General features: G+C 36.7%; 1 protein-coding gene across 1 annotated transcript in view; it reads left to right on the forward strand.

Moving 5' to 3' along the window:
- Positions 1-14572, forward strand: part of LOC124775814 (regulating synaptic membrane exocytosis protein 2-like) — a 966162-nt gene that overhangs the window by 696714 nt on the left and 254876 nt on the right. The window contains exon 19 of the mRNA XM_047250647.1: positions 14246-14460. Coding sequence (XP_047106603.1) covers positions 14246-14460 — 215 coding nt within the window. The remainder of the gene's footprint in view (positions 1-14245; positions 14461-14572) is intronic.

Raw genomic sequence — 14572 nt, forward strand, 5'->3', positions numbered from 1 at the left:
ATCTAGAATTCAGATCAGTATGAAATGCATTTGGCATAAAAATTGCTGTTATGATGTGCCAAAGCACAGGGGAATATTGTTGCCTTTAGTCCGGGATGGAATATGTTATTACCTTCAACACTATTGTCTACATATTGTTTGTTACAGTCATTGATGTGCCCTTATACATGTTTGAGGCTGAGGAGTATGTCGTGTATTATATATATTTACATTGATGATATTTTACTTCTGTTTATAATCATAGCATGGCATAGCCATAAACTGTTGACAATCGGAGTAACTTTTTATTATTATTATTTATTTATTCATTTATATGAGTATATTATTATGGAATCTTAGTATCCAAGATAAGAAGATACAAGAACGCACAAGGTATCCAAGAGAATCTGGCACACAGGTTTAGAAATGAAATCAACAGGAGAGCTGCTCTTGTTGATGAATTTTTCATAGATAGATTGACCAACAAGATCTTCAGATCTGAAAATGACAAGAAGCAAAAAGAATCAGAGGCAAATTGGCAAAGACATAAATGTGTAGAAACTGCATAATGATTTATTGTAGGAAGAACTGGTGGTGTGTACGTAAAATGCTGTTTTAAGTCATTGGGAAATAGGAGACAATCGTTTTAGGGGTGAATGGGAAATGTTCTTAATTACTTAGGAAATGGCACTACAGAGAAGGAGGAAGTTGTGGATATGACAGAATTTGTGTTGTGCTTTCACGTATTTAGAAAGTGATGATTATTATATTGCCAAGGTAAGCATGCTTTCATTTTCAATGATCACACTATCGTTGAAGTTTACTCACATAAGAATTCTTTGTAGACTGATACACAGTAGAACAAGGGAGAAAAAAAGAAAAGAAAAGAAAAAAAAGTATTACCAAAATAACATCTAAACTGCGGAAAACTGGTGAGAAACTAAAGAATTGTTTGTACAAAACAGCTCTACACTGAATGTTCAATGTGATTTGCTCACACAAGGAAGGTTTTCTTCAACAAATGAAATCTATTGGCTTCACCCTTTGATTTATAATGTCCTGAAATGCTATGTTTGCATCACACAACACTTCAGAAGTGTAAGATGGATATAGAGGTTATTTGATAATAATTGTATTTTCTACAATGTCAGTTGTACTATGGAAAGTCAACCAGATGAATTCACTAACTGAAGTGGTAATTAGAGAGAAAACTCCACCACTACATCATCCAATGCATTATGACAAAAGATTCTGGGCAGTGGCAACAACTTCAATGAGAGGTTTGAGTTTGAGCAATTTTGGAATCCTCCTAAAATACAATTTAAATAGAAATTCTTTTCGGGCACTTTAAATGTAAATTCTTTACTCAGAACTGGTAAACAAAAATAGAAATACTTTCAGGGGAAAATAAAATTTAAGTTCTAGCAGCTCTAGAAACCAGATTCCCATAAGAAAAAGTAAGAATTACTTTTAACTACAGAATCTTCAAAGGCAGACAATATTATGAAAGAGATTCCATTACTGGATACAGATTTCTATGGTCATAAAAGTATAATAAAGAATGTAACAGAATTCAAATCTTCCACAGAAAGATTATCTGTCCCATCAATTACATGCAAAAATGAAAAATACACACTTGTTATTTCTCATGCACTGATAAATTAAGATGCCTGCAAGAATTCCGGAAAAATAGAAAAATTTAGGGATCTTTAAGAAACCAAGATATCCAAAATACTGAAGATGAACATCATATTACTTTTGGATGACATCAGTGCTCAAACAGATAGAGAACACTAATTTAGAAACATAATAGGGTATTATTCAGTCTACAAAAGAACCAGCACAAATGGCATGAGACTCATCAGTCTTATGTCAAAGTACTCACCTGAAATTACTGTTGACCCTCTTCAGGAAGCTTCCAAGAAAACATGGATATCTCCAAACATGGTATTGGGAGAATTTCAATTAGATCACATAGCTGTTTCTCAAAAAAGTACTGATGAATTTATGAATATGTAAATAATAAGGTATGGTGAATTTGATTCTGATCATTACCTCTCTAAAATGAAGCTTAAACTCCTACCAAATAAAATAAAACAAAAATTATGAAAACTTATAAAATATAATACACACAGACAAACTGCAGGAAAAGAATCAGTTCAGAAATATCAAGACAACATTAAAATAGCTAAACATGCTAACTCATGAGACTTATCCAAAAAATTAATAATACTGCACAGAAAAAATATGGAACAATCAAAAAGAAAATATGGTGAAATGAGGTGTATGAAGATGCTTTAACGGAGTGACAAAAATAGAATAAATGGAAATGCTCAAGAAAAACTGAATACTGTGATCAGTTTAAACAGCAAGGTTAATTAGAAGAACTAAAGGGAGTTTTGACATGAAGAGACTTGCAGAAATTGATACAAATTTTTCAAAAAATAACACCCATGATTTTTATCAGACATTTAAGGACAAACTGAAGGGATACCAAATTCCAAGCATCTGTTTCATAAATCAAAATAGCAAACTTGGAATTTTTAACATAGTGCAGCCCTGTGAGCAAATGTGATAATTGAACATGTTATACATCAGCCTCAGTTGCAAAGAGAAACCAATCTTTACCCAGGTTTCAGCCAAAATAATTTGGCCTTCTTCAAAAGCCAGTGACACTAAACTATTGCATGCTAAAGTTTGGCCGTGTCAAGTATAAAACTGTGGCACCGTAGTAACCAGTCATAAAGCTACAGCAGGCCCCACTGTGCGGATGAGGTCGGTAGACAACGAGAGCTGCACTGGAACTAAACGCAGAGAGCAGCTGTGTACCGAGCATTGCTGATGGTAATGCACATGCGTGTGTGGAAATATAGATACATAACAGCAGCTACCTTTACATTAGGAATTGGATTAATATAACCATTAAAACCTTTAATGGTGTTATATGTAAAAGAACTTACTCCTGAGGATAACGATACGCCTATAACAGATTCAGAGCTCATAAGAAAGACCAGCTATTACTTGGCAAAAATTTTTCTCAATTTTGAATACATTGCTCAAACTTTATCTACTTAATTAATAGACATATGTGTGGCTATATTACAGATCAATCCTGTTGACAGACAAACTATAAATAAAATAAGTTGAGAATTTTTTGTTAAGTCTAAATTAGCAAATCTAACTCATGAAACATTTACAGACACAGTAGCTGAAGTTAAATTTATGGGAGAAATACTTCAGTCCTTTGAAATAAACACGGGCATATGGAAGGGTGATGGCCTGTCACGATTTATTTATAATTATGTTCTATTAGAAAAAATAGAGAGAATTTGTAATAAAAAACTGATTGAATATAAGATTTCATCAGTAAGGTTTGAAATATGGAACAATATTGATGGAATACATTATCTTTCATTTTCAGATTAGATTTCTGAATTTCTAACATCTGCTATAGCACAAGTTCATGTTTTAGAATAATAGCCAACAGAACAGATTTAAGAACTTCTGCAGAGGAAACCAAATTTTTTACAAACATTAAAAATGCACTGAAATTTCTGAAACTAGACATTGGCCAAAGTGAAAAGTTTAAATATCTTGGGGTGATAATTCAGTAGAGTGGTTTGGAAAAAGCTGCTATAGAGGAAAAGATATATAAAACGGGAAGGCTACATGGTATAACCAAAGCCTATTGCCACAAAAAAAAATGCCTGCATAAATAAGGAATTAGCAGAATCAGAGTGTTTATATCCAAGTAAATGTCTAGCATTAAATTATAATTTAGATAAATTGGAAATACTAGAAAATCAAATCATTAGGAACATATCAGGCCCACAAAAAATATGGGAGATTGGAAATTACTTAGTAATGATGAAATTCATCAAAATATAGATAACATGTCATAAGTAATTAGAAAAAAGAAGACTGGTACTTTTAGGACAGTAGGTTAACTAAAAAGATCTTCAAATATTTCTGGGGTAAGAAGCCTACATAAAGTTGGACCCATGAAGAAAAAATTATCTAGAAAAAAATATAAAAACTGAACAAACAACTGGTAGTAGTGTTTTGGGAAATAGTATTGAACATGGAAGGATTCTATGGTAGAAAAGTGAAGAAAACTGGTATGAATTGCTCAGAAGATAAGAAGAAAAATAAGAGAGTAATGAATAAGAAACTCAAATTGGCACATGGGTCTTAGATGGACCACCCAAGAAGGAAAAAAACCGTTGTGCAACAAATTTTCTCTATAAAATATATTTTCAGAGAAAGTATGAAGTATTAGGTTGGCGTGTAAGTTTGTAGCAGTTTCCCATAAGTTTAACTAAGGCAGTGGGTACACATAACAGAGACTTTAGTCATCAGTAACATATACCCACCTTCAATATTTACAACAGTCTGCCAATGCAGGGATAGCTTTTTGATTCTTCCACTGTAGAATCACGTGGTTCTAAGGCAAAGAACTTGTTGAGCCTCGTTTGGAGCACATTTTCATCTGGAAAGGAAGTTTGTTGAAGGTTCTTTGATAGAAAGTAAATAATGTGAAAATTTTAGTGTGTGAGATGAGGTGAATAAGGTGGGTGCAGAATGACTTACAAACCCACCTGCTGTATTTACTTTTTTTTTGGTCAGTCTAGCAGACGTGGGAAGACATTATCATGGAATAGCATCACTTCATGCAATATTCCTGGTCATTATTGTTGGACTGCATCTGCAAGACAACTCTGTTGTTAACAATAAATGTCAACAGTGATGGTCCCACCTCGGCGAAGAAATTTGTAGTACACCACACCATTGATGTTCTACCAGATGCGTAACATTATCTTTGTGGATGCACACAGGTCTTTGTGTGTGGAGTTGCTGCTTTGTTTGTGCTCAATTGTTCCTTTCTTTTCCTTATGTTAGCATAAAGACACAATTTCGTGTCGCCAGTAATGATACAGGATAGAAATGCTCAGTGTTGTTCACGAGACAATTGATGATGGGCAAGCAGAGATGCACCCACTGATTTTTTTATTTTGGCTTAGAGGAAGCAGTACCCATATACGCAGTTTTTTACCTTTCCCCATTGCATGCAAATGTTGCACCATAGTGGAAGTATCATAGTTCTTCCAATCCATATGTGGCATACAGCAAACCAGTGCTTAACAGTATTGGTTAAAAACAGTCTTGGTTGCAATTTTAGTTTTTTATTTTTCAACTACGCATTTCACCTTATTTAGGCATCTTCAGGTTATCTTAATTTGGTATTTCTCAGTCAGTGTAGCCAAAGGGCATCGTTGAATATATCCAGCCAACATCACCTTCATTAAACTCAGTAAAAACTTTTATAAATGGACACAAGTGACTCCAAGACCTGCATAACGCGTTCCCGTTCACAGGAGCGAGTAACAGAATAAGATGGGGCTCAGGTAGTAAGCATAATGCTGTGGTGCATTGGACTGGACACTGTCTTGCAGGGAGAATATAAAAAGAACATCAACAAAACTAAAACAAGTGTAATGGAATGTAGTCAGAATAAATAAAGCTACGCTGAGGGAATTGGATTAGGAAATGAGACACTAAAAGTAGTAAATGAGCTTTGCTATCTGGACAGTGAAATAACTGATGATGGGCAAAGTAGAGAGGGTGTAAAATGTAGACTGGCAGTGGCAAGAAAAACGTTTCTGAAGGTAAGGAAGTTGTTAACACAGAATATAGATTTAGTGTTCTGAGGGTCTTGAGGGTAGCCTTGTATGTAAGTGGAATGAGGATGATAAACAGTTGTGACAAGAAGAGAGTAGAAGCTTTTGAAATGTGATGTTGCAGAAGAATGCTGAAGATTGAATGGGTAGATAATGTAACTAATGAGGAGGTACTGAGAAGAACTCAGGAAAAGAGAAATTTGTGGCCCAACTTGACTAAAAGAAGGGATCAACAGATAGGACATTTTCTGATACATCAAGGAATCACCAATTTAGTATTGGAAGGTTAGTGTGCCTGTGTGGGGAGGGTGGATTGCAGAGGGAAACCAAGAGATGTGATATAGTAAGTACGTTCAAAAACATATAAGTTGCAGTAGTTATTTGGAGATGATAGGATAGAGTAGCATGGAGGGTTACATCAAACCAGTCTCGGACTGAAGAGCACAACAACATGCCATATGAGGAAGACTATTAAAAAGTTGTTAGTAAAGAAGAAGAGTATTGTATAATTATGCCATACTTATCTGAATGCCAGCTGAGACACCTGGAACCTTATGTTGCTCATATTTTTCCTAAACAGTTGACTGACTTAAAAATGTAAGTTTTTTATGATATTAGAATGTAATAAATAGTACATAGTGGAAACCTTCAGTATCCATGTAGCATGTTGTTATTCATTCTAGATAGAATGGAATAAGATTTATAAAAATTAATATCTTTTTCCTACACCAATCACAAGACTTAAACACCATTGGTTCCTTCTAATAAATGAAGAAAATTAACCATTATATTGTTACAAGCCCCTTTCATTTGATAATAAAAGTTATGACCCAAAAAGGATTTTCACAGGGAAACTACAATAAATTAAGCTAAAAAGTAATTCTATGTAGTAGGCAGCCTCAGACGAAACACACAGAACCAGAAATTTCTTCATCAGATAGTTAAGAGAAAAGGGTTGCAGGATATGGCATTAACCACAAATTAATTAAGAAAGCCATGTAAGATCCTATGTCACTGCAGATGAGGGGAAATCAATAATAAAATATTATCAACAGACAAAATTGTAAAATATGAGAAATTTGAAATAACTGAAAAGGCAGTTCACAAGTCAGAGACAAGGAGAAGGGACTGAAATCTGAGATTACATGAGCCAAAGAAAAGAGCAAAAGATGAAGAGAGTGAAAGGTCACAACAGAAGTCATAATAGTGAAAAGACACAAAGATTGAAAAGAAGAAACTGTAGTTGCTAGTGATGAATAGCACAATGGGAGGACAGAGTGAGTGTAGATCGGGGAGGGGGGGGGGGGGAGGGGGGGGGAGATTAGATAATTACAGCAATGATCGATACAAGGTAATGATATGAACCACTGTCAAATTATATACCAAGTTTTCAGCTGCATTGTTCAGAGATACAAGGGCAAGGAGAATGAACACAAATTGCTGTTTTACTGAGACAGATCTTGAAGTCTTACCTTTTGACACATACTGCATAATTTGTTTCTACACATTCATCTTAAATATTAGTTTAGTGTGTATCATGACAACACAGAAAAATGAGCAGTGATTGCTTGTCAGGATGTGAGATTGCCCATATTACATTGTTCACCATAATGGTGCTCATCACACTTTGGGGATAGAATAAATATCCCAACAGATGACTGCAGAAGATTTACATATACAAATAATACACAAAATCTCAAAAAGAGCTATGGAACTGGGGGTGGTAGCTCATTTTCATAATTGAAAGAAATACTATGAGTGAAACATTTTGTGTATTACTACATGTGACAATTCCTTTGGTTGTAGCCCTACACAGCTTTGCGATTTTAAATATCAGAAAATAGCTCCTTGTTTTGGCACTGAAGTGAATTCTTTACTCCATATTCCTGAAAATAACAAGTTTTTGCTTACTCATGGATGAAGTCCACAAAATTTACTCATGGAAGTGAAGCATAGGAAGAATACATTATTAACAGCAACATGGATCGTGTACTTTTGCAACTCACAATTACAAATGGTGGAGGGCAGTAAAGAGGAAAGGGCACATACAATAGATTAATAGGCAAAACACAAATAGAAAAATAGATCAGTCACATCTATTACATACCATTGTCTTTTTTGCCCTTCATGCAACATCTTAGATTTAGAATCATGTATTGTTCCCTTAGCTAGTTTTGATGCTTGTCTGTACCCTATTCTACTTTTTCTCCCCAACTCTATATAAAATTTTTCACTATGGGTTCTGTAATCATGAGCTTCTATTTATCCATTTATATCTCACTTTTACTGTGGGCAGAAATGATAGCAAGAGATTCTGAACCAGTTATATTGCAGTGAAAGTAAATTAGGGTTAAAGAATTTTTTTTTCTCAAAATTTGGTTTTCTGCATTAGATCCGATGCTTCTAACTGAACCAACCCACTTGTCTCAGATACATACATGTAATTCTGCTATCAATAGTAACACTCTGTTTAGTATATTAGTAGAGGTGATAAAGCTAAAATATTAATCAAATTATTTTTTTGATTATATGTTCTTATAACCAAATTAGTATTCTTCATTACCCCTATTTACCTCTCCCATATATCCCAGTTTACTGTATGTGGTTAATATTTTTGCCAAGTACTACTTTAACTGAAAGAAATACTTTTTTCTTAAAGTGTAAGAAGCTAAAGCACATAAATTAAAAAAAAAAAAAACATTAGAAAGATTTACTACAACAGAAAATTCAGGATTGGATAATGACAGTATTATGTAAAGAATGGATTGCTACTCACCATACACTGGTGATGTTGACTCGCAGACAGGTACAACAAAAAGACTATTAGCACATCCAAGCTTTTAGCCAGAAGGCCTTCTTCCGAAATGGGCAACATATGCACACATGTTCACACAAACACAGCTCACACACAAGTGACCACTGCCTCTGTCTGCTGGGGCCAGACTGCGAGCAACTGTGTGTGATGGGAGAAGCAGTCTAAGTTGTGAGGGTAGCTGGGGCAGAGAGGGGGAGAGGGAAGAAGAGCAAGGTACGGTGGGGAATGGGAAAATGCTGTTTGTGGGAGCATACATCGATGAGATGGGCAGAGGGTGGGACAGGGCAGCTAGGTGCATTCGGGAGGTTAGACAGCAGTGAGGATGGGAGGGGGGGGGGGGAGAGGGGGGAGGAGGGTGATAAAAAAGACCATGGGTGTGCTTATGGAATAGAAAGGGAGTAGGAACAGGGAAGGGAATGGGTGGGTGTGGCACAATGTCTGGGAAAGGTTGAGCCAGGAGGGTTACAAAAATGTAGGATATATTGCAACAAGAGTTCCCATCAGCGCAGTTAAGAAAAGCTGGCATTCAAAGGAAGGTTCCGTATGGCACATATGGTGAATCAGTCATTAAAATGAACAATGTTCTGTTGGTCAGTGTGCTCAGAAACTGGGTGTTCCAGGTGTTTCTTGACCACAGTTTGTTGGTGGCCTTTCATGCAGATAGACAGCTTGTGGGTGTCAGACTCCCATAGAATGAAGTACAGTGGTTGCAGTTTAGCTTGTGTATCACATGACTGATTTCACAGATAGCCCTCCCTTTTATGTGATAGGTGAGGCTAGTGACTGGACTGGAGTAAGTGATTGTGAGAGGATGTATGGGACAGGTTTTGCATCTGGGTCTATAACAGGGATATGAGCTCTGGGGGAAGGAGCTGGGAGAAGGCATCATATAGGGATGGATGAGGATATTGTGTAAGTTCACTGGATGGCTGAATACCCTGGGTGAGGGCAGGGAGGATAGAGCACAGGACGTTTCTCATTTCAGGGCATAACAAGAGGTAGTCAAAACCATGGCAGAGAATGTGATTTAGTTCTCCAGTCCTGGGTGGTACTGAGACAAATTCCTCTGTAGCTGCACAGTGGGACTTTGGCAGGTGGTGGGTGACTGGAGAGATAAGATCTGTTTCTGTACAAGGTTGTGAGTGTAATAACAGGCTGTGAATGCCTAAGTGAGTCACTTGGTATATTTCAAGAGGGACTACTCCCATCATTACAGATGTAATGGCCATGGGTGGCTAGGCTGAATGGAAGGGACCTCTTGGTATGGTATGGGTAAGAGTTGTGAAAGTGGAGGTATTGCTGTTGGTTGATGGGTTTGATATGCAAGGAAATACTGATCTTTGAAGTGCAGGTCAACATCAAAAAAGGAGGTTTGTTCAGATTCAGTGATGACATCATCTGGATCTGGATTAAGGGTGTGGACACCATATCCACATTCTCCAGAACCTCAAAATGTCTATCCCATTCACTTACCTGGCCCTCCTCAACCCAACAAGCCACCTACTTCGATGCTGACCTCCACCTTAAAGATGGCAACATCAGTACTTCTGTCCATATTAAACCTACGTACCATGAGCAATACCTCGACAACTGCCACCCATTCCATGCCAAGAAGTGCCTTGCATACAGCAAAGCCACCCATGGCTGCCACATCTGTAATGATGAGCAGACCATCTTGAAATATACCAAGGGTCTGACTGAAGCTTTCAAAAACCGTAATTACCCTCCCAGCATGGTACTGAACCAGATCTCCCATGCCTTATCTCTCCAGTCATCCACCACTTCCCAAAGTCGCACTGTCCAGCCACAGAGGAGCATTCCCCTCATGACTCAGTACCACCCAGGACTGGAGCAATTGAATCACATTCTATGTCATGGTTTCAACTATCTCTTGTCATGCCCTGAAATGAGATATGTTGTATGCACTATCATCCCTGCCCCACACTCAGTGGTATTCAGCTTCCCAATGAACCTACACAATATCCTCGTCCATCCTTATATGATCCCTTCTCCCATCCCCTTGTGTCATGGCTCATATCCCTGTAATGGACCTATATGCAAGACCTGTCCCATACATCTTCCCACCATGACCTGCTCCAGTCCAGTCACAAACATCACCTGTCCCATCAAAGACAGGGCTACCTGTTAAACCAGTCTTGTGATCTACAAGCTAAGCTGCAAAAATTGTGCATTACTCTACATGGGCATGACAACCAACAAGCTCTCTGTTGACATTAGTGGCCACCAACTAATTGTGGCAAAGAAACACTTGGACCACTGTGTTACTGAGCACGCTGCCCAAAGCAGCATTCTTCATTTTACTAAATGCTTCACAACCTGTGCCATCTGCAACCTTCCTACCAATACCAGCTTTTCTGAACTGCCCTGATGGGAACCGTCCCTGCAGTATACCCTACATTCCTGTAACCGTCCTTGCCTCAACCTTTGTTAGGCCTTGTCCATCACACACCTATTCCCTTCCCTATTCCCACTCCACAGCCTTCTTTTCCACAATGCACCCACAGTCTTTTTACTCCCCCCCACCCCCACTCCCTTCTCTGCTGTCTAACCTCCTGACTGCACCTAGCTGCACTACCCTCTGTCCACCCCATCAGCGTATCTTCACACAAACAGCACTTTACCATTACTCATCCATACCCGTCTCTCCCTCCCCCTCCCCTTCCTCCTCCCCCTCCCTACCTCAGCTACCCCCAACACCCTGATTACTTCTCCCATCATGTGCAGTTGCTCACAGTCTGGCCCCAGCAACCAGATACAGTGGTTATGTGCATGTTAGCAGCGCTTGCATGAATGTATATGTTGTCTATTTTGGAAGAAGGCCTTCTGGCTGAAAGCTTACATGTTTAGTTGTGCCTGTCTGTGTCTCAACATCTCTGGTATATGGTTAGTAGCAAGAGTCTATTCATAATACTGTCACGTACAACAGACTTTCATATGTTACAAGAAACTCTGTAGTGTTTACTTGTACTCATAATGGATTCCAGGGTGATTACTTTTGTCTCAAGTCTTGTTTGAAATGCCACTTGTTTTAGCTGTGTGTGTCATACTGGAAATAATGGAATCTATTAGGAAGAATACCCATTATTTGCAATGGATCATTTTCTGTTATTTTTTTCCTATCATTTTCAGTAAATTTCCTTTATGATAGGACCATTAATATACTACAGCTGCACTATACAGGCCATTGAAATTATTTTAGTTAATCATTTTTGTTAATGCAGTATGTACATAAATTTAAGAATAAAATCAAGTAACAACAGAATATAGGTATTGCAACAAACATTCGTACTATTATGTGATGATCTTACAGCTTCAGGAGAAACAATGTTGCTGATGAATAAAACTTTTCAGCTAGACATGTAACACATAAGTTAAAGCAACATAAGCAGTTTTGCATTTCACATTTCAGTCCAGGTAAAACAGCAACACACATCATGTTCAGATTTTCGGGAACCCAACATTTAAAAATTACAGTTGTTTAAGAATTGTAAAATTTTGTTCCAGTTATCACATTATTACCATCATTTGTGGCAGTTCAGACAATTCTGCATGTATTGACACACCCTGTACTATCAAACACATATAACAATAAGTCCTACATTCTTATTAAACTATTTTACGTACTATTGTACACCTATTATATATTGCATGAAATGATGTAATTTATGGGAGATGACCCAACAAAAACACTGTATAAAATAAATAGAGGCCTTATCATGCCTCACATACTAAAATTGGCACCAATGGAATGCTGACATTGCTGTCCTATACAGGGAGGTTAGGGAATGTGTAACCTGCTGGTGTTAAAATTAACCGTTTTATAATTTTTATTTTTTATGTTAACCCAGTATTCCTTTGCCTATTATTCTCTTTGAATGTGAAGTGAACCAAAAGTCAGTAATAATAAATGGAATCATATTCATGTGGCTTATTGCCAAAGCACTTGAGTCATTGAGTCATTCTCAAAGTATATTATTAACAGGTGCAAACAACTTCCTCTCTCTTAAAAATACCTTTACTTTTTTAAAATTTCTGTCCAGTAAATTGTGCTGTGTACATAATAATACAAGGAATGGCAATAACTCTCAAGCTTGAATATTGTGCATTCACTTACCTGTTTTGCTCCAAAAGTGAGTGATAATTTGTACATTTTGGAATAAATAACAGCTCTATATTCTTAACATACAGTAATAGTTACTGAGTGTTAGTTCTTTATATATGTGCGGAGTTGCTTGTTAAATACGTAATGGTAAAGTAGAATGGGAACATATGCCTTTGCTGTTATCAAAAATTATGCAGTGCATCATACAGCTATAAATAGTATTGTGGCTGAAAGTCTTTAATGTAATATTGTTTGTGAATGTTAATATATTTATCTAAATTTGATTTCAATTCTGGAAACTGTGTCACATAATGACACATTTACTCATTTGAAAACTCTAGCTAAACTTTAATATTTTACAGCTTCCCCTGCAAAACTGTATTAAAATTTGATTCTGCAAAACTGTACTAGTATTATTACTGCTCATACTTTTACAATATTTATTTATCCTCTTTCTTTGTGTATGTCTCATAAATGAACCACAAGCAACAAAATGAAGAGCTGTTATTTCCTGCTATTAAAGTTTATGGGATTTGCCATTCTTTATTACATAATTTTATGTTATAGTCATAAAATAGATTAAAATAAAGTGTAGTTTCTATGCAGATTTCATATGTAGTGTTATTTTGTTTTAGTGAGATTGTCTTCTCAGATTTAACAATTTTGTTTAGTAGATATCAATTTTTTCATCAGTAAATTTTTCAATGAACTACTGCTTTCGAAAACATCAGAGATGTCTTGCAGTAAGTGGTAAATTATCGTACCTGAAGTGGTTAATTATCACTGAACAGCCATTTAATAACAGATATTCTGCTGTGATGGGTAGTGTATTTTAAACCCTATTATTAATCAATAGTAGCTTGAGAACAGGTTTCTATACACTACACAGAAGCAATATTGATTAGTAGACTGGTGCATAAATAGTTATGGTCATTACTGCCAACCTTCCAAGCTTTTATTCTTCACTGGAGAGCATGCTCATATGCTCCATGTATATACTGTGTTACTGGGACCCAAACAAACTACAATATCAGAAGAGAGAGTGTAATGTGCACCTTGTATATGCAATATAAAAGAGATCAAATTTAGGAAGCTGATCAACAGCTATTTTTATGTGTCTTTCTGTTGATCAATATTTCTTCTGTAAAGTAAATACAGAGCTGTCATCATACCATTGCTTGTCTTCTGTTTACCAGTATCATCATCATAATAAATTCATCAATATTTATTACCTTGTCCACCAACATAAAAGTCACTTATTCAACAAACAGATTTGGTCATCTGCATCATCGACGTTTGTAATGTTTTTCTTATATTTTTGCTACAGCATATACAGGTGACATTGTCAAATTTGTTGTGATTCATTACAACTACTCTTATGAACACTTTTATCCTGAGGGCTATAGAGTGAAACTTGTTGATGTAGAAATAAGTCAAGGAGATTACTGCAAGGAATTGTATGAGTCCCTAACAGTTAATCTCAACCAAAACATAAAAACGATCATTATAATAACCTGAATCTTTTTAAATTTTTCATTAGAACACATTCCATCTAAAGATTATGAGTGCAACACATCTAACAGGCATAGGAGTCATTTTTCTTTTATAAATCAGATTATATGTTACAACAGTTACTGCAACCACTGACAGGTGGTCACCCTCCTTCAGGCTGGCGCAAGATGGTGGTCAGCTGTCGGATTTCATTGATGGCCTTGGTCCAGGTCAGCTTGTTGGCCGGCAAGTGCTAGGAGCACCAGCACTGGGGGACATACAGCTCAGCATGTGCTATCAGAAAGGCTACCTGGAGGTAGAAGTTATACGAGCCCGTGGATTGCAGGCTAGGCCTGGCTCAAAGGTGTTGCCAGGTATGTATTCATGTAGTTCTTCTATATTATGTACAATGTGTTGGGTATTATATTGTGTATAATGTTCTTTAATTGTAATGTCAACAACTTAACCAAAGTAAAGAATCTATGT

Source organism: Schistocerca piceifrons, chromosome 2 (assembly GCF_021461385.2).
Source record: "Schistocerca piceifrons isolate TAMUIC-IGC-003096 chromosome 2, iqSchPice1.1, whole genome shotgun sequence".
Classification (NCBI taxonomy): Eukaryota; Metazoa; Arthropoda; class Insecta; order Orthoptera; family Acrididae; genus Schistocerca; species Schistocerca piceifrons.